The 20,976-nt window shown below is 49.6% G+C and overlaps 1 protein-coding gene across 2 annotated transcripts; it reads right to left on the bottom strand.

The window, feature by feature from the left end:
* Nucleotides 1-10,948: 10,948 nt before the first annotated feature.
* On the bottom strand, nt 10,949-19,158 carry ABCF3 (ATP binding cassette subfamily F member 3). Of its 2 annotated transcripts, XM_003926954.4 has the most exons (21): nt 19,022-19,158; nt 18,652-18,799; nt 18,431-18,510; nt 17,872-17,918; nt 17,557-17,654; nt 17,336-17,458; nt 16,912-17,178; nt 16,520-16,600; nt 16,376-16,435; nt 16,220-16,276; nt 16,086-16,108; nt 15,920-15,975; nt 15,606-15,806; nt 15,433-15,509; nt 14,346-14,390; nt 14,135-14,267; nt 12,381-12,469; nt 12,037-12,128; nt 11,723-11,855; nt 11,508-11,595; nt 10,949-11,418 (listed from the first exon to the last, which is right to left on the bottom strand). In XM_003926954.4, exons 1-21 carry the CDS (start codon nt 19,092-19,094, stop codon nt 11,260-11,262), a joined length of 2,130 nt encoding a protein of 709 aa, XP_003927003.1. In that variant the 5' UTR covers nt 19,095-19,158; the 3' UTR covers nt 10,949-11,259. The 2 variants fall into 2 exon arrangements, with proteins under 2 accessions (XP_003927003.1, XP_074260725.1); XM_074404624.1 differs by lacking the exons at nt 17,336-17,458; nt 17,557-17,654; nt 17,872-17,918; ... (1 more) ...; nt 18,652-18,799; nt 19,022-19,158 and adding an exon at nt 16,693-16,699 and having other exon boundaries at nt 16,912-17,100.
* Between the last annotated feature and the right edge of the window lie 1,818 nt (nt 19,159-20,976).

The following is a 20,976-nucleotide window of genomic DNA, read 5'->3' as shown; positions in this document are numbered from 1 at the left end:
GTAAAGCAGAAATCACTTCCAAACCACCTATTTATTTAACATAAAGAAAAAAGAAACCTAGAATGACTGACAGACAGGGCATGTACATATTATTAGAATGGGCTTCAATTGCATGGTGATTTCTGCCTCATGCCATGGGAATCAGCGGGTCCAGGCAGAGCCTCATGCTGTACTCCTATGTGCATGCTTTTTTCTTCTCACATCTGAGCAGCCAGAGTGCTTGCTTTTTATTTATTTATTTATTTATTTATTTATTTATTTATTTATGAGACGGAGTTTCACTCTTGTTACCCAGGCTGGAGTGCAATGGCGCGATCTCGGCTCACCGCAACCTCCGCCTCCTGGGTTCAGGCAATTCTCCTGCTTCAGCCTCCTGAGTAGCAGGGATTATAGGCACGAGCCACCATGCCCAGCTAATTTTTTTGTATTTTTAGTACAGACGGGGTTTCACCATGGGTTTTTTTTTTTTTTTTTTTTCTTTACTGTCTCCTGCTAAGTTCAGGTCAGAATTAGCTAACTGAGTCAACATCACTCAAGCCATGAAGAATCCAAACCCCTTGGCTCGGTCTCTTCTTTTTTTTTTTTTTTTTTTTTTACCACTTGAAACAGAAGGAATCAGAGTGTGGATTTCAGCATTTCTCAGGCACGTTTAATGATGAAATACTTTTATAATTATGAGGTACTGACAGGATGTCAATAGGTGGTTGTAAAATAGTGGACAATTGTGCACTAAAGTCTATTGCAAAAAATACTCCCAAATGAAATAATTGCTGCTGGAAATTGTTAAAAGTTGTTCTTATGCTTTATAACAAACAAAACAAATTACAGCAATAAGATCATTTTAATTTATTAATACATCAGTGTATAGATTACTAAAATAAATAGCCTCCTCTGTTTCCCCTGCCTCCTGCCCCCCACCCCAGAAATACCTATGACTGTATTAAAGGTGGAAAAACCAAATGCTCTGATATTCCTTCCAATCTGGGACAATACACTTAGCAAAAATTATATTTGAAATCTCTTTGCCCTTTTCTGTGACTTCTCTAGCTCTCCATCACTTTCTTTTCCTCTTTTCTGGGCAATACTCCACCCTTGCCTCCAAGCTCCCTAGAACCTAGGTATCATATCTTCATCTCTCTCTCCCACCAGAATCTTCCCTTTTTTTTTTTTATTTTTTTTTCCACCTCAGCCTCCCGAGTAGCTGAGACTATAGGCATATGCCACCATGTCCAGCAAATTTTTAATTTTTTTGTAGAGACAGGGCCTTGCTATGTTTCCCAGGTTGGTCTTGAACTCCTGGATGCAAGCAATTCTACCACCTTGACCTCCCAAAGTGCTGGGACTTCAGGAGTGAGGCGCTGCACCTGGCCAACAGATTTCTTTTACTTTGGAAGTGCTAATACCAAAATCATACTGAAGTTACCAGTAAGTAGACAGCTTTGGTAATTGTAGCAACACATTTGTTATAATTTCACCTAATCGTGAGAAATTTGGTTGAATGGGATGAGGAATTATTATTATTATTATTATTTTTTTTTAAAGAGTAAAGAAGAGGAAGAAAGAGAAAGAGGAAGAGGGAGAGAGAATGGGGGTATTGCTTTGCTGCCCGGGCTAGAATGCAGTCTAAATATGGGTATGCCTATAATTGTCCTTAATAATGGAGACATGAAAGAAAATGAGGGAAGAGAATAACAAACAAGGAACCAACCAACATTTCATTTAAACTTCTAAGTTGATATGATGTGGTACTGATAAGAGTGTATATTTTGTGTAAAGTGGAGAGTTCTATAAATGTTAATTACGTTTACTTGTTCCAGATCTGAGTTCAAGTCCTGGATATCGTTGTTAATTTTCTGTCTCATTGATCTGTCTAATATTAATGTTGAAGTCTCCCACTATTATTGTGTGGGAGTCTAAGTCTCTTTATAAGTCTTGTATGTCTGGGTATTCCTGTATTGGGTGCGTGTATATTTAGGACCTTTAACTCTTCTTGTTGTTGCATTAATTCTTTTATCGTTATATAATGTCCTTCTTTTGATCTTTGTTGCTTTAAATACTATTTTATCAGAGGCAAAAATTGTAACTTCTGCTTTTTATTTATTTTTTGCTCTCTGGTTGGTTGGTAAGTCTCTCTCCATCCTTTGTTTTGAGTCTTTGTGTATCCTTGAATGTGAGATGGGTCTGGATGCAGCATACAGTTTTAGTTTTTTGTCCAAATTGGCTGTCTTTGAATTGAGGAATTTAGTCAATTTAAATTTAGAATTGATAATGGTATATGTGAGTTTAATACTGTCATTTAATATTAGCTGGCTATTTTGCCCATTAGTTGATGTAAATTCTTCATTATATTGATGTTTTTTACTTTTTGGTATTTTTTAGAAAGGCTGATACTGTTTGTTCCTTTCTATGTATAGTGGTTCTTTCAGAAGCTCTTGTAAAGCAGGCCTGGTGGTGATGAAATCTCTGAGTGCTTGCTTGTTCACAAAAAACTTTATTTTTCCTTCACTTATGAAGCTTAGTTTGGCTGGATGTAAAATTCTTGGTTGAAAGTTCTTTTCTTTAAGGATGTTGAATATTGGTCCCCACTCTCTTCTGGCCTGTAGGGTTTCTGCTGAGAGATCTGCTGTAAGTCTGATAGGCTTCCCTTTGTGGGTAACCTGACCTTTCTCTCTGGCTGCCCTTAGTATTTTCTCCTTCATTTCAACCCTGGTGAATCTGACGATTATGTGCCTTGGAGTTGCTCTTCTTGAGGAATATCTTTGTGGTGTTCTCTGTATTACCTGGAGTTGAATATTATCCTGCCTTACTATGTTGGGAAAATTTTCCTGAATAATATCCTGAAGCGTATTTTCCAGCTTGGATTCATTCTCTTCGTCACATTCAGGTACACCTATCAAGCGTAGATTAGGTCTTTTCACATAGTCCCATATTTCTTAGAGACTTTGCTCATTCCTTTTTATCCTTTTTTCTCTAATCTTGTCTTCTTATTTTATTTCATTGAGTTGGTCTTCGACCTCTGATATCCTTTCTTCTGCTTGATCAATTCGGCTGTTAAAACTTGTGCATACTTCACGTAGTTCTCGTATTGTGTTTTTCAGTTCCATCAATTCACTTATTTTCCTCTCTAAATTTTGTATTCTTGTTGACATTTCGTCAAACCTTTTTTCAAAGTTCTTAGTTTCTTTAGATTGTGTTAGCATAAGTTCTTTTAATTCACAGGAGTTTCTTATTATCCACGTTTTGAAGCCTGCTTCTGTAATTGGAACACACTCGTTCTCCATCAAGCCTTGTTTTGTTGCTGATGAGGAACTGGGATCCCCTGCTGAAGGAGAGGCGTTCTGATCTTGGGCATCCTCAGCCTTTTTTGGCTGTTTTCTTCCCTTCGTTGTAGATTTATCCATCTGTGGTCTTTATAATTACCGTCTTTGTAATTGGGTTTCTGAGTGGATGTCCAACTTCTTGATTCTCAGCGCCGAAATCTGAGCAACCCACTGCGCCGACCAAATTGGCGGCGTTAAGATTGATGGTGCTTTTCTGACTGCACCAAGAACCGACGCTCCGAGGCGCCGGCAAAACCGCCTCGCCGGTCACAAGAGTCGCGCTGGCGACCCGTGGGGCTCCTCCGCTGGGAATCTCCTGGTGCGTGAGCAACAAGAATTCATGTGAAGGTGTGGCGTCCTCTCGTTCTTTGCGTTTTCAGTGGGAGCTACAATCCCGACCTGCTAGTGATCAGCCATCTTGGATCTCTGGTTTCACCATGTTGACCAGGATGGTCTCGATCTCTTGACCTCGTGATCCACCCGCCTCGGCCTCCCAAAGTGCTGGGATTACAGGTGTGAGCCACCGCGCCCGGCCACTTTTTATTTTTTTGAGATGGAGTCTCACACTGTCATCCAGGCTGGAGTGCAATGGCACGGTCTCAGCTCACTGCAACCTCTGCCTCCTGGGTTCAAGTGATTCTCCTGCCTCAGCCTCCCAAGTAGCTGGGATTACAGGTGCCTCCCACCACCACATTCAGCTAATCTGTGTATTTTCAGTAGAGATGGGGTTTCACCATGTTGGCCAGCCTGGTCTCAAACTCCTGACCTCAAGTGATCTGCCTGCCTCAGCCTCCCAAAGTGCTGGGATTACAGGCATGAGCCACCACACCCGACCTGGAACCGTGCCTTTTTTGGAGACAGAGACTTGCTGTTGAACAGGCTGGATGGGGTGGTGAGATCACAGCTCATTGGAGCCTTGGGCTCAAGTCCCTCTGCCTCTTGAATAACTGGGACCTGCCTCTTGTGCGCCACCACATTCTGCTATGTGCAGACTTTCTGATACCTGGTTCTGCAGACATGGAGGCTATGGGGGCTCTCTTGGGGTGATCATCCTGAGGATGGCCTGGAATATTTATATGCATATGTGTAAGTATGTGTCTCAAAGAGGCTCCAGGCTGCTGACCCCAGAGCCGGCTCTCATGAAATAACACTTCTTAGATCCATAGGACTTTACAAAAATTTTTATTATGTTTACATAGGACCTTGTTTCATTCAATCCCTCCAATTACTGAAAGAATCAGGCAAGACAAACTTTTCTCTTTTTTTTTTGAGACGAAGTCTTGCTCTTATCACCCAGGCTGGAGTGCAATGGCTCGACCTTGGCTCACTGCAACCTCCGTCACCCAGGTTCAAGCGATTCTCCTGCCTCAGCCTCCCGAGTAGCTGAAATTACAGGTGGCTGCCACCAAGCCCGGCTAATTTTTTGTATTTTTAGTAGAGACAGGGTTTCACCATGTTGGTCAGTTTGGTCTCAAACTCCTGACCTCAACTGATCCTCTCACCTCGGCCTCCCAAAGTGCTGGGATTATAGGTGTGAGCCACTGTGCCAGGTTTTTTTTTTTTTTTTTTTGAGACAGAGTCTTGCTCTGTCACCCAGGCTGGAGTCAGGGGCGCAATCTTGGCTCATTGCAACCTCTGCCTCCCAAGTTCAAGCGATTCTCCTGCCTCAGCCTCTTGAGTAGCTATTACAGGTGCCCGCCACCATGCCCAGCTAATTTTTGTATTTTTAGTAGAGACGGGGTTTCACCATGTTGGTCAGGCTGGTCTCTAACTGCTGACCTCATGATCTGCCCACCTTGGCCTCCCAAAGTGCTGGGATTACAGGCATGAGCCACCGCACCCAGCCAAGACAAACTGTTATGCCCATTTTGTGGATAAGAACGATTTACTCCAAGAGAGGTGTACTTGCCTAAGACCATCAGTTGTAGAGCTGGGCTAACCCCAGTGCATGACTCTTCCATGAATTGTGAGTTATTTATTGAGACAGGGTCTTGCTCTGTCCCCCAGGCTGGAGTGCACAGGCACGATCATAGCTCACTGCAGCCTCAACCACCTGGGCTAAAGTGATCCCACCTCAGCCCCACATGTAACTGGCACTACAGGCACACACTACCAAACCTGGCTCATTTTTTTATTTTTGTATTTTTTTTTTTGAGACAGAGTTTCGCTCTTGTTACCCAGGCTGGAGTGCAATGGCACGATCTCGGCTCACCACAACCTCCGCCTCCTGGGTTCAGGCAATTCTCCTGCCTCAGCCTCAGCCTCCTGAGTAGCTGGGATTACAGGCACGCACCACCATGCCCAGCTAATTTTTTGTATTTTTAGTAGAGACGGGGTTTCACTGTGTTGACCAGGATGGTCTCGATCTCTCAACCTCGTGATCCACCCGCCTCGGCCTCCCAAAGTGCTGGGATTACAGGCTTGAGCCACTGCGACCGGCTGTATTTTTTTTTTTTTTTTTTTGAGACAAGGTTTTGCCATGTTGCCCAAGCTGGTCTTGAATTCCTGGGCTCAAGTGATCCACCCACCTTAACCTACCAAAATTCTGGAATGACAGGTGTGAGCCACTGCGCCCAGCCCCATTTACTACATGAACAATGAACTACTACTGAGCACCTGCCATGTGTCAGCCACTGTGCAGGAACCCCCAACTCACTGACTTGCTCTCCTGAGAGAATTGTGTTCAAGCCCCCTGCCCCTGCCACTAAGGACGAGTTTCAAGTGATGGAATTAACTAGCCATGACTCTTCTGCACATTAATAGCCAGGTGGCAGCACAGCGTGGCAGCAGTTAAGAGCTGTGCTGTGGCCAGGCGTTGTGGCTCACACCTGTAATCCCAGTACTCTGGCAGGCGGATCACAAGGTCAGGAGTACAAGACCAGCCTGGCCAGGATGGTGGAACTCTGTCTCTACTAAAAATACAAAAATTAGCCGGGTGTGATGGCGTGCGCCTGTAATCATAGCTACTTGGGAGGCTGAGACAGGAGAATCACTTGAACCTGGGAGGTGGAGGTTGCAGTGAGCCAAGTTGCACCACTGCACTCCAGCCTGGGCGACAGAGAGCAAGACTCCATATCAAAAAAAAAAAAAAAAAAAAAAAAAAGGGCCGGGCTCTGGGCCTGGTGCAGTGGCTCACGCCTATAATCCCAACACTTTGGGAGTCCGAGGTGGGAGGATCACAAGGTCAGGAGTTCAAGACCAGCCTGCCAATATGGTGAAACCCTGTCTCTACTAAAAATACCAAAAAAAATAAATAAATAAATAAATAAATTAGCTGGGCATGGTGGTGCACACCTGTAATCCCAGCTATTTGGGAGGCTGAGGCAGGAGGATTGCTTGAATCCGAGAGACTGAGGTTGCAGTGAGCTAAGATCTCACCACTGCACTCCAGCCTGGGTGACAGAGTGAGACTCCGTCTTGGAAAAAATAAATAAATAAAGAGCTTTGCTCCTCGGCAGGGTGCAGTGGCTTATGCCTGTAATTACAGCACTTTGGGAGGCCAAGGTGAGTGGATCCCCTGAGGTCAGGAGTTCAAGACCAGCACGGCCAATATGGTGAATCCCCATCTCTACTAAAAGTACAAAGATTAGCCAGGCATGGTGCCAGGCGCCTGTTTTCCCAGCTACTGGGGAGGCCAAGGCAGGAGAATCACTTGAACCTGGGAGGTGGAGGTTGCAGTGAGCCAAGATCGCACCACTGCACTCCAGCCTGGGCAACAGCGAGACTCTGCCACACACACACACACGAGCTGTGCTCGAATCAGACTGGCCTTGCAGCCCTGCCACCCAATATGTCAACTCCCTGTATTTCCTCATGTACAAAACAAGGGTGTAATAATTGTGCCCATCACATAGGGCTGTTGTGAAGACTGACTGAGTTAATATAGGCAAAGCACTTACAACCCCACCATTACACAATAAGAGCCTAGTAAACATGAACTGTTAGGACTTTAAAGTTCCTTAGCATTGTGTTGAAACAAGGGGAAGTTTTAAAAAAAAAAGCGGGGAAAAACAAGGCCCTGGCCAAGCATGGTGGCTCACACTGGTAATTCCAGCACCTTGGGAGGCCAAAGTGGATGGATCACTTGAGGCCAGGAGTTCAAGACCAACGTAGGCAACATAGTGAGACCCTGTCTCTACAAAAAATTTTAAAAATTAGCCAGGCGTGATGGTGCGTGCCTGTAGTCCCAGCTACTGGAGAGTCCGAGGCTGCAGGGAGCTATAATTGTGCCACCACACTCCAGCCTGAGCCACAGAGTGACATCCTGTCTCCAAAAAAAAGGGCTCTTTTCAGGCCGGCGTGGTGGCTGATGCCTCCCACCACGTTGGGAGGCTGAGGCGGGCAGATCACCTGAGGTCAGGAGTTTGAGACCAGCCTAGCCGACATGGTGAAACTTCATCTCTCCTAAATATGCAAAAATTAGCCAGGTGTGGTGGTGCTCACCTGAAATCCCAGGCAGTAATAAACACCTGTAATACTCAGGCAGTTGAGGCAAGAGAATCACTTGAATCCAGGAGCTGAAGGTTGCAGTGAGCTGAGATTGTGTCACTGCGCTCCAGCCTGGGTGACAGAGTGAGACTCCATCTCAAAAAAAAAAAAAAAATCCTCTTCCAAGGCCATGCCTCCTCCTGGTGGCAACTGGCACCCAAAGGCTGAGCACTTGAGAACCTGAGAGCCTAACTTGCCCTGACTTAGGACAACCCCGCAGAGCTCAGCCAGCTCCAGAGCATGGCCGCAGTGCACACCAGGCTGGGATTGCTGCCCAGCCTCTCCCTCTGCTCCAGTCTGTCTCCTGGGCCTGCTTTCCTGGGTGTCGATCCAGTGGCACCCCCAATAAGTGCCCTGCATGTTGGTCTCTCCAAGCTGCTTCCCGCAGAACCCAACCTATGACAGGCACAGCAGATGCAGAGATGAGTAAGCCACGGTCTGGCCTTCAAGAATGTCAAGGCCGAGTGAAATTGCAATCCCACGCGGCTTGCTGGGGTAAGCACACCATGCAGTGGAGGGGCTGGAATTGAGGGAGTCCAGGCCCTGCTGGGGACCAGCCGGGTTGCCTGAGGTGTTGGTGAGTGCAGTCCAGCCAGGAGAGAGGGAAAGCCCAGAATTTCAGCGAAGATTCTGTGGACTGAGGCCTGATGTCAGCAGCTGTGGAGACAGCTCCCCATCTATGTGGGGTTTGCAAGTGAAGGGGAGCTGCCATGGTGCACCGTCCACAGTGAGCAGGAGTGACCTGCCACCTTCCACGCCAGGGTCCCCTCTCCCGTCTCTGTCCTGTGCTTTCCGAAATGGGGCTGGCTGACACTGTCCTCCATCCTTCAAGACAACTATCTTCTACTGACTCCCCTCTCCCCTCCAAAAGCAAGGCCTTTCTCAGCACTCCAATTCCTCGACCCCGCCTCCCCAAAGTCCTGCAGTGAAGGTTCATGTGGCCACATGCAGGCTGCTCGCACGACTTCCATGGAATCACAAAATTGGAAGCCTCCCCGGAGGCCCATCTAGGGCTGCCTCCTACCCCCGAGGGCCCTTCTCCAAAGCCTGGCAGGGCTGAACAGTCCCAGTGACTGTTCCCACCAGTAAATTCCAGCACCTTGGGAGGCCACATGGTGAAACTTTGTCTCTACTGAAAAAACACAAGAATTAGCTGGGTGTTGCGGCAGGTGCCTGTAATCCCAGCCATTTTGGAGACTAAGGCTTGAGCTTGGCAACTCCCTCAGAAGACAGCCTGAGCTATGCAAGTTTTCCTTCCTTTGAGCCCAAACTGCCCTCTCTCTGGAGTCACTCAGAAAAATATCACTTCTTTTCCCGTATGATAGTCCTTCAAATCAGACTGGTCACACAAGCGTCACTTTTTGAGTGCCTATATATTGTTCTTACCAGCAAATCCTCAAAACAGTCCTATAAAGAAACCAAGTAGGTGTTCGAAAAGGTTGGGGAATTTGTTGTGGTTACCTTCTGTTACCAGCAACAGAGCTGGGATCTGATGTTAGACTCAACTCCAACTCCAGTGCTCTTGAAGCACAAAAGCAGATTTGGCATGACAGAACCCTCCAGATGCATTTCCAAGGACGCTAAGGAGTTGAGAGAACTACTCTCAGGGCTCACCGCTGGTGAGGGGCTCAGAGGCTGAAGCCTGGCAAGCAGGCAGCCACAGATCCTACAATGGATGGCTCCCCAGACACCCACCTGCAGGTCTCAAGTTGGGAGAGAATCATGAGGGCTGCAAGCAAGCTCTCTGGAGTGCTGAGCTGAGCGTGCCCATGGCCACAGACGGGAGGAGGAACGCCGAGGCGGCAGGAACATTGGTGGTTCTTTTGCCACCTTCACCAAGCCACCGTCTGCTCTGTGGTCAGTATTTATCTTGCTTTAACCCCCAAAACAGGGCTCTCTCCCTGGAGACCCATACCACGCCACCCTCGGCAGCTCAGTTAAGATTCTTTGGTCAAGCTTTTTTTTTTTTGAGATGGAGTCTTGCTCTGTTGCCCAGGCTGGAGTGCAGTGGCTCACTCTCAGCTCACTGCAACCTCCGCCTCCCAGGTTCAAGAAGCTATTCTCCTGCCTCGTCCTCCCCAGTAGCTGAGACTACAGGCACATGCCACCACACCTGGCTAATTTTTGTATTTTTAGTAGAGATGGGGCTTCCTCATGTTGCCCAGGCTGGTCTTGAACTCCTGACCTCAGATGATCCGCCCACCTTGGCCTCCAAAGTGCTGGGATTGCAGGTGTGAGCCACTGCTCCTTGCCCAGCCGAGCTTTTTGACTACAATCGGCACAAAGGCAGCAAGTTCCTTCTGCTGACTGGTTCTTTTGTCGTCACTGAGAGCAAAGCAATATGTCCATTTTATATTTTTCTTTTGACAGAAGTGGTCTTACTAAATTTCCTAGGCTGGCCTCAAACTCCTGGGCTTAAGCAATCCTCCCACCTCGGCCTCCCCAGTAGCTGGGACTCCAAGTGTGCACCACTGTGCTCAGCTCAGCTCTTTCCATTTTAACATCCTCTGCATAACAATCACACGTAACAGTCAACTCCTCAAGAAATAACATGTATAAAGGATACTACCTCTGCGCAATATCTCTCCCATCTTCAAGACTGCTTCATTTGAAAACAGTGTTCTATTTCTTCCTGCTAGACCCTGTCCTAAATTCCCTACTTCCCAGGCCCCTCCTATGTGGTTAGAGGAAATATAAAGAACATGCAATCACCCAAGCAAAGTAAGGACAAAGACGGTTTCTCTTCGGCGCCGAGTCTAGAGATCAGAGAAGCAGGGAAGCCAGATGCCACTGGAGAAAGCAACTGGCTGTGTGAGGCCAGGTTACAGTCAGTTCAACTGCCACGCATCGGTGCTGCAGACGTGGAACCCAAAACCCTTTCAGCTGAGGCTAAGCCAGGCTAGGGCTGACAACACCATGATGCCAACACACTGCCCTTCATTCCTCGGCCCACCCCAAGGTCAGGCAGGCAGATGACCTCGATGCCCCAGCAGCTGGACAGTGTCTCTTCTAGAGGCAAGGTTGGTGCTGCCACTGCTTCCTCCATGTGAGTGATGAAAGTGCCACAGAAAATGCCACTCAGAGTCCATACCCCTCAACAGTAGGCACCCACCGCCAGGGAGCAGCAGAGAAGACGCAAATGAGATGCAGGGAGAGATTTAATTTACATAGCAGCCACTTGGGGTCCAGTCAGAGCTGGGGCAGTGGGGGAATCTATAACCCTGGAGGGCACCCCCCCAGACCCCTCCCCCTGGGAAACCAATCCTCACCAACCCTTGGATGGGCTCCCAAGGTTGTGCAGAAGACGCTCCAGTCAAAAGGAGAGACACATTTGGGAATAAGGCTGTCCCCAAGTCGGGGGAAGTTCATGGCCTGGAGTTGGTTGCCTACGTGGTGGCCCAGGGGTCTGAGAGACAGTCCACGTCCTGGGCAAGTCCTCAGCCTGGTGGCCCTAGAGGAAACCTTCACGGCGGAACTGCTCCTGGAGGAGGGCACGGTACTGGTCAAATCCTCCTTCCACGCGGGTGACGCCGCCTCCCTCGCACACCCACAGCTCCCGGCACACCAGCCTGATGAAGCGCTCATCGTGGGACACCAGAATCACGCCACCCTGAAAGACAGGAGAACAGGAGGTGCTTGGCGGGGCACCACAAGGCACTGAGGCCTGGGGAGGAGTGGTCGGGGTGAAGGCATGCTTACTCTGAAATTGTTGAGGGCACGGCCCAGAGCCTCGATGGTCTCCATGTCCAGGTGGTTTGTGGGTTCATCCAGAATGTAGAAGTTGGGGCTGGAAGGCAGAACCCAGGAAGGTGGGCAGTAAAAGGGTGCACTGAGAGAAAATAAAGCCTTCTGACAGTTTTCTACTGGGCGAGAAGGGGAAGTGGAGGGAAGAGCTCTGGAGAATGAGGCCTCACCAGGGCATGGTCATCTGAGCAAAGGCCACTCGGCTCTTCTGGCCCCCAGACAAGCTGGCAACAGGGCGCATGGCCAGTTCTCCGGAGATGCCATACCGACCCAGCTGGTGACGGTACTCCTCCTCAGGCCGCCCTGGAAAGGATGCCTCGGGTCAGGTGGGTGCTCGGCCCACTCCCTCTCCATGCACCCCAGAGCGCCTCCAAGTCCCCATGTCCTTCGACGCACGCTCAGGAGGGCTGCTCTGCACTCACCCAAGGCTGGCCTGGATGCAGGAGTCAGCCTCAGCCCTCTTCCACTCAAATCCCCAACTCACCAGGAAACTTGCGCGCCAGCAGCTCCACAGCACTGACGTTTAGGTCCAGCTGCTCCACGTGGTGCTGGCTGAAATAGCCAATCTTCAGATTCCTGCAGGCAGAAGCCCAGGTGGAAAAGCAGACAAAAGGCAACGGCCGTGAAGGAGGGCAGGCTGCATGGGTGCCTGGAAGCATGCTGGCGGGGGTCTTGCCCTGCAAGCATGCTCAGGGGGTGGGGGGGTTTGCCTTGGAAGCATGCTCAGGGCTCAGGGGTGGGGGGATCTTGCCCTAGAAGCATGCTCAGAGGGTAGGGGTTGGGGGGCCTTGACCTGGAAGCATGCTCAGGGATTGATGGGGGGCTTGCCTGTGAGCATGTCTGATGCCCCGAACAGGTGCCAGGTCCCCCATAAGCAGCTTCAGCATGGTAGACTTCCCAGCTCCATTCTCTCCAACCTTAAGAAATGTGAACACTTTATACAGTGCATGCCGGAAAAATCAATACCGAATGTTCTCACTCATACATGGGCGCTAAAAAATGCTGAGCTCATAGAAATAGACAGTAGAGGCCGGGCGCGGTGGCTCAAGCCTGTAATCCCAGCACTTCGGGAGGCCGAGGCGGGTGGATCACGAGGTCAAAAGATCGAGACCATCCTGGTCAACGTGGTGAAACCCCGTCTCTACTAAAAATACAAAAAATTAGCTGGGCGTGGTGGCACGTGCCTGTAATCCCAGCTACTCAAGAGGCTGAGGCAGGAGAATTGCCTGAACCCGGGAGGCAGAGTTTGCGGTGAGCCGAGATCGTGCCATTGCACTCCAGCCTGGGTAACAAAAGTGAAACGCCGTCTCAAAAAAAAAAAAAAAAAAGAAAAAAGAAATAGTAGAGTTGTGGTTACTAGAGAGAGGCTGGGAAAGGTAAGGGGAGGAGGGGAATTGAGAGAGGGATTTGGGAGAGGTTGATTAACCAAAACAAAATTGCAGCTAGACAGGAGGGTTGGAGGAGTAAGTTCCTGGGTTCTACAGCACAGAACGCTACAGTTCACAATGACTTATGTACATTTTCAAAAAGATGTAAGATTCTGAATGTTCCCAACATCAAGTGATCAGGTTTATGGTAAATATGCTTATAACCCTGCTTTGACCATTACACATTGTATACGTGTATGGAAATATCACTCTGTACCCAGAAATATGTACAATTATGTATCAATAAAAAGAAAAAGAGCACCACTGTGTGTAACACAGAAGAGAAGGAAATTAGAAGGGGTCCCAGGCAGTCTCCAGTCCCAATGACCCCTTCAACAGCCAAAAAAATATTTTTAAGAACTCTAGCTGGGTGCAGTGGCTCACGCTTATAATCCCAGTACTTTGGGAGACTGAGGCGGGCAGATCATTTGAGGTCAGGAGTTTGAGACCAGCCTCGCCAACATGGTGAAACCCCGTCACTACTAAAAATACAAAAATTAGCCAGGCATGGTGGTGGGAACCTGTAATCTCAGCTGCTTGGGAGGTTGAAGCAGAAGAATTGCTTGAACCCAGGAGGCGAAGGTTGCAGTGAGCTGAGATTGTGCCATTGCACTCCAGGAGCCTGGGTGACAGAGCGGGACGCTGTCTCAAAAAAACAAAACAGAACAAAACACCACCAAAACCTCTACAGAAAAATACATACACTAATACACTAAGGGGAGCAGTATTTGAGTATCTGCTAAGTGCAGGGGACTCACTTCTCCCAAGAACCAAGTGACGTAGATGTCAGCTCCATCTTAATGCTTAGGAAACTGCTTGGTAACCAAGCTAGGAAATGGCAGAGTCAAGATCTGAAGTCTGACCCTGAAGCCCATGCTCTCTCCGTCATGTCTCAAGGTTTAGAAAACTCAGAACCAAGACCAATAAGGTAACGCACTGCTTTAAGTTTTCATAGAACATAATACACTAGGTTCTCCTCTCTGAAGAGCAGCGCTGTGCCGCCAGAGGACAGGGCCACTGTAAGTCCAGCAAAGCCCTTAGCCTGGGCCCTCACTTCTGTTCCATGGACCTCGTCCCTTTACAGCCTGAGGAGCAGTCCACACCACACACTCAGACAGAATCCCAGCTCATGGCACAGAGAAACAGCAGCCATACCACACAGATGCGGGACTCGAGATCAGCAGACACCGAAAGGCAACTGAAGATGACGTGCTTCGGATCATAGTAGAAATCCACCTCATCTAGCTGCAGAATTGGCGGCGAGAACTTCTCAAACCCATCAGGGAACCTGCAGGAGGCAGGGGTGACGATGTGGAGCAGCCAGAAGGAAGCAATTCCCCACCAGCCCCACCAACCCAGCGCTTACTTCATTACCACCTCCGATTCCTTGTCCACAGGCTTCAGCTCAGGTCTGGGGGCAGAGATGAGGCAGACTAGATTTACAACTTAAAAAATAACTTCCTGCGCAACTCATGTATGTTCAGAGAAAACTTAGGGCTTATACTCCTACCACTCAGGTATCATTACTTTGGAGTACATTCTTCTCGTTTACTATATGCTAAAAAATAGAATCAGGCTTTTGTGACTTTTTACCCACAGTTAGTATACCATGGTGTATTTACATGTTGCAAACATCTAACTAAGCCTTACGATTTTAAGCTTCCTGCCAGCACTTATAGAAAGGGCACTTCAAGATTGAAATTCCAATGCACATTATCATTAGTTATTAAGAAAATGCAAATCAAAACCACAATGAGCTATCTCGTCACAACCATTAGGACGGCTAAAACTAAAAAGACAGTAACAGTGTTGGCAAGGACATGGAGAAATTGGAACTCTCATTCCTTGTTGGTAGGAATGTAAAATTATGTCGTTGCTTTGGAAAAGTTTGGCAGTTCCTCAAAACATTAAATGTGGAATTACCATGTAACCCAGCAATTCCGCGCCTACGTATGCACCTAAGCAAGTGGAAAACGTGTCCACACAAAAATGTGTACACCAACGTTCACAGCAACATTATTCACAATAACCAAAATGGAAACAACCCAAATGTCCCCTAACGACTCAATAAACAAAATGCTGTGGAATATTATCCAGCCACAAAAAGAAATGAAGTACTGACACACGCTACAACATGGATGAACTGCAAACATGATGCTGGGTGAAAGGAGCCAGACACAAAGGTTACTATCCTATGATTCCATTGAAAGGAAACGCCCAGAATAAGCAGATACATAGAAGCAGAAATAGTAAATTAGTGGTTGCTATGTGCCAGTCAAGATTAGCCCTCCAAGGACAGTGTGGAACACTCTGTTTCCCAGCAGGGGAGGAAGTCAAAGGTGGCTTCTAGCAAAGGGGAGAGCTAGAATGGTCAGGTAAAGGGTGGGCCACAGATGAGAAAAGAGATGAAGAGAACCAGAGAGTCAGGGTCTGGCCAAGGCCGCTGTACTCACAGCTTCTCCAGCATCTTGAGTTTACTCTGCACTTGAGAGGCCCTGTTGGCATTGTAGCGAAACCGGTCAATGAAAACCTGCAGGGGAGGAGTGCTGGCATTGGTGAAACTCCCTCACTATCCCCGACTCCAGAACGCATGGGATGGGAGCCCCAGCCCTGCCGGGCCCCACACCTGGATATGCTGGCGGTACTGCTGCTGGGCCTCATATTCCCGCTGCTGGTTGAGCAGCCGCTCCTGCTTACTCTTGATGAAGGTCTCAAAGTCTCCCCGGTAACCATCTAGCCGCTGGCTATGCAGGTGGATGATGTCTGTGGCGATGGCATTCAGGAAGTTTCGGTCGTGAGAGACGACCAGGATCGTGGAGGGCCATGTCTGAGGGGTCACAGGACGGCAGGTCCAGTTTGGGAGGGCAGTCAGTTCTCAGGTCCCCAGGTATCTTGGAGGCCGACTTGCCCCCAGCCACTCCAGCACCCACAGGCACTCACCTGCAGGTAATTCTCCAGCCACAGGATGGCCCTGACATCCAGCATGTTTGTAGGTTCTGGAGAAGTAGGGGAGCACACACTTGGGATTGCAGGGCTGGAGAACTAGGAACTTGGATGCTACCGCCCCTGCCCATCCTAAAGCCTGGGTGCCCCATTTCAAACTCACCATCTAACAGCAGCAGATCTGGTCTATGAAAAAGAATACACGGCATGAGGGTTTAGGGCAGCAACTCACTGCCACCTCCCAAGAGTTAAGACCAATCTTCCATAGGGCTCCATACACTGGCCCAGAAGACTCACCTAGCAAATAGGGCCCGGGCCAGGGCCAGCCTCATCCTCCAGCCACCCGAGAACTCCCTAAAGAATGATGGGGCCACATTAGGGGTGGGTGTTCATCAAGTCAGAAAGGGGCTGAGTCAACAGGGTTCAAAGCCAAGAATGGCAAGGGTCACTCACCGGGTGGGCTGCTGCTGCATTTTAGGGGTAAAGCCAAGCCCAGCGAGAATGACTGATGCCCTAGGAGGGAAGAAATTGAAGAAGTCAAGTGGAACAGTCCACAGAAGGGAAAGGAAATCTGGAGGGAGTGGGAATTTGAGGTACCTGGCAGGTGCCTTGTCGGCCTCAATCTCCTCCAGCTTGGCATAGATTTCTGCCAGCTCTGCAGCTTCAGAGCCCTCCGCCCTGGAGGGAGGAGAAACAGCAACTGGCCTAAGTGGGGGCAGTCTAGGAGGATGTCCTGCACCCTATACAGCTGGAAAGAGGCCACTGGCTACCTTGCGGCTAGAAGAGGAAGAGAACACAGGAAGGATCTGCCCAAGGAAATGAGGGCACTGGGCACTGTGGGAAGAACAAGGGCTGCTGGGTCCCAGAGTGCCAAGTTCTGGGCTCTGCTGATTACTAGGATGGACATGCAAATGGTGGATTGCTCCAGCACGGCAGGCACTCTGTGAGGGCCAGCAGCTGCTAGTTACTCTCTAGCCTGAAGCCCTCACCTGCCAGCAGCAATCTGGGCGCTGAGTTCCCGCTCCCGCCGTAACAGGCCCTCCCGCACACTGTCACTCTCCAGCACACTCTGTAGGGCAGGGGTGTCATCTCCAGCAACCTCTTGCTCAACGTGCAGCAGGGAAATGTGGGCTGGAACCCGCAGACTCCGGGTGGCCAGCATCTTCAGTAACGTGGTCTTCCCCAGCCCATTCCGCCCCACCAGCCCGTAACGGCGGCCCCATGCCAGGTTCACATCAGCTCCAGCCAGCAGTACTCTGCAGGAGTGGAGAAAGGAGACCAAAGATGCTCTAAAAACAGGTGCACAGAAAGTTTAACGATAAACCTAACATTGGTTGTAGCCCCATTTCATCTCTCTAAATTCTCCTCTAATTAGAAAAAGAAAACCAAGCCCCGCCCCCACCATTCACTCACCTGTCACCGAAAGACACGTCAAAGTTCTCAATTCGCACATCATAGGATTTGTTCTTGCCAGATGATTCCAATCGACTCTCCTTTCTGCTGCCTGCCTGGCTGGCTGATGCCTCTTCTAAGACTCTTTAAAGGGAGAAACGGACAGCTCTTAGTGCTCCTACCACCTTCTGTCCAGGCAGACACTGCTCTGCTCTCTTCTGAGCCATGCTTTCCCCACTCACAGAGGGTTGCTGGTCTTGAGCATGTCCTTCTCTGACCGCTTCTCCTGCTTTGCCTTAAGTCGAGCCTCAGCCTTCTCAAGCTTCTTTGCATTCACTGTCTAAGGATCCAAACACATCGACTTCACTCTAGGGTACAGGCTCAGAAAGGAACCCGAAGAGAAAACACCTCAAGTAAACCCTCTTAACTTACCCAAGATGAACACACTCAAAGGCTCAGGGAAAGACACAGTCAGAAATCCCCCAAAAAGATCCTCCAATTAGACTGTCCACTCCCAACCCCATCACACACTCCCTCCCTTGCTTCCTCCTCCTCACCGAGGACTGTTCCCTCTTTAGCAGTCCTGGAAGTTTGGTTCCACAGTCTGTAAGCGATAAGAAAAGCAGTCACCTTCTCCCTGAGGGAAGGGAAACTAACACTTTGAGTGACTAATATGAACCAGGCACACAAACAGACGTTTTCTACAAAGCTTTATAATCCTGGAGATGGCTATTATCTTCCCTGCACTTAAAAAACAAAAACAAACAGAAAAAACTTCACATAAAAGAATACAGAGGCATAGGCGGGGGTGGGGACAGATAACCAACTCTAACAAGATCATGCAGCTGGTTAGTAAGTTGCAAAATTGGGGAGTGAAACCAAGTCTGTCCAGCTCCAGGCTCCTATGCTTCCTACCATACCCAAGAGCTGGGAGAACCCTCCAACAACAGCCTCCCCCCGACCATGGGCTCTTTTGCCCTCGGTAAGGACATCAACTAGCTCCTACAACCCTGTCCTGTGGAAAAGCCATAGTGGGAGCCCTAAGCTGCAGGGGCAGATGGGTAGGGGCGGAGAAAAGGACAGAGGGCAGTTAGTTCAACCTCCCCTCACTCTCACCGTAGTTCTCTGTTATCTTTGACAACTGGATGGGGGCGTCCAGTAGCACCTGGCTACTTCCCTGGCTCTGTGGTTCAGCCCTGTGTCGGCAGAGACAGAAAGCGCAAAGTTAGGAGTTGAGGGAAAAGCTCTATGGACGTCAGACCTTCTTCCGCCACCTCTCGTCTCCGGACCGTTCGCCCTCCCTTCGCCCCCATCAACCCCTACTCCCTGGCACATACAGGCGCAGAGTGTTGTACATGCGCTGGCACACGGCCCTGATGCCCGCGTCATCCTTGCTGTCCCCGGACACCTCTTGCAATAGTTCCCCCACAGCTTCCACCAGGTCATCCACAGACTCAAAGTCCGAGCTGCCGCTGTGCAAGACGCCTGCGCAGGGCGTGGCAGAACGAGGAAGGTATCAGGTAGGGAGGACACACAAGCGGTTTCCCTAAACGGCGGCCCCAGTCCAGGCTCGAGACCCAACCGGCCCCCGGGACAAGAGGTCATGCCGAGGAGAGGCCTGGCAGCAGTCTCCGGCACGACGCCCGCTTAGGCTTCGCCCCGGCCTCCGCTGCGGTCTCCTCAGCCAGCTGATTCAGTTCTGCTTACCCGTCACGTAGTCGAAGACCTGTCCGTCAATTTCGGGGAACTCGCTCCGCAGGATCTCGGCGCAAGTCGCCATGTTCCAGTCGAGAACCAGTCCGCGCAGTCGCTGTGAGCCCCTGGCCTAGGCCCGCCCCCCGCCCTGTCCCCGAAATCTCGCCCCCTTCCTTGCAAGGCGCATGCGTAGCGGTGACACAAGAAACGGGCGGAGCGCAAGGAGCCCGGTGGGCGGGGCGAGCGGGGCACAGAGAGGCGCTGAGCCTGCGCCGCCGCCCTCTCTGCGCGTGCGCAACACCTTTTCTGCCGAAAGATTAGTCACACGTGCGGTTCTCACTGCCTTCTGGGAGGTGGAGTTCCAGGAGCAAGGGGTGGGGCGGGGGCTGAGAGCTCAAGGTTTATCAGGGCGCGAGGCATCGGTGGTCTGGCAGGTGGGAGCCTCCCAAGAGACAGGCGGCTGATAAAGCTCTTTTGCTTTGCCGAGTTCTATGCGCTCCCTCGAGGCGCGTCCGGTGTGGCTGCGCACCCAGCCAGGCCCATTTTGGAGCCCGCCCAGAGCTGCTGATTCACCCTGGTCCCTGACTCTGGGCGCTGAGCTCCCGCTCCCGCCGGAACAGGTCCTCCCGCACATTGTCACTCTCCAGCAAACTCTTCCCCCACCTCAGTGCTTTGCTTTCGCGGGCCCCCGGATCCTACGGGCTCCTCAGCCTGGTGGTCAGCGCCACCAGCCTGCCCGCCGCGACCTGTCTTTTCATACTTCATAATTGAGCTGACCTTTGCGAATTAAGCCCATTCAGTTCTTGCACCACCACAGGGCACGACCAAATCCACCGCCAAAGGGCAAGAAAACCAGGACAACGTGGCTTGTATAAATTCACTGGTATTTATTCCCTACCTACACCCAAAGCCGACTTCTTCGCACCCTGAATCTCAGTAAATGCCAGTAAAAGGCTACTTCCTTTTACCGATTCCCTCAGGAAGCTAGGAATTTCCTCCAAAATGACGTTACTGCTTTATATTTAACGTGAAAATTCCTCCAATCGGCCACTAAAGTGGCACCCAAAATTACATTACTACTCATTCATCTCTTTGGATTAAAAACATTGCCATCCGGGGCCCGGTGGTTTACACCGGCAATCCCAGCACTTAGGGAGGCCGAGGAGTGCTGATATCCTGAGGTCAGGAGTTTGAGATCAGCCTGACCAACATGGAGAAACTCCGTCTCTACTAAAAATACAAAATTAGCAGGGCGTGGTGGAGCACGCTTGTAATCCCAGCTACTCAGAAGGCTGAGGCAGGAGAATCGCTTGAACCTGGGAGGTGGAGGTTGCAGTGAGCAGAGACCGTGCCATTGCACTCCAACCTGGGCAACAAGAAACTCCGTCTCAAAAAAAACAACAAAAAACAAAAAACAAAAAACCACCTGCCATCATGAGGAATCAATTAATCCTGATAGTTAACCATTTTACAGGAAATACAGGTAAAGAGGATTATGTTAAGTGACTTAATGGGGACAAAAGGCAAATTCTGATGGGAGAAACTACAAAACTCTGGTTTCTTCGACAAAATTGCAAGACCTAAAGGGAAACATCGATTTTAAAATTTGAGTGTGATCTCGGCTCACCATAACCTCCGCCTCCTGGGTTCAAGTGATTCTCCTGCCTCAGCCTCCTGAGTAGCTAGGATTACAGGCATGTGCCACCATGCCCGGCTAATTTTGTACTTTTAGTAAAGATGGGGTTTCTCCATGTTGGTCAGGCTGGTCTCAAATTCCCGACCTCAGGTAATTGTCCCTCCTCAGTCTCCCAAAGTGCTGGGATTACAGGCATGAGCCACCACGCCTGGCCCATTACATTATTCTACTTCAGTTTATGTTTGAAATTTTCTCTAGTAGATTTTTGAAGTGTAAAAAAGCTGAAACTCAGTAAGGGAAAACCGCTGAAGGCAAACTTGCTCTTTTATCT

The sequence above is a fragment of the Saimiri boliviensis genome, chromosome 8 (genome assembly GCF_048565385.1).
Source record: "Saimiri boliviensis isolate mSaiBol1 chromosome 8, mSaiBol1.pri, whole genome shotgun sequence".
In the NCBI taxonomy this organism is placed as follows: Eukaryota; Metazoa; Chordata; class Mammalia; order Primates; family Cebidae; genus Saimiri; species Saimiri boliviensis.
This window is presented reverse-complemented; position numbering and strand designations above follow the sequence as displayed.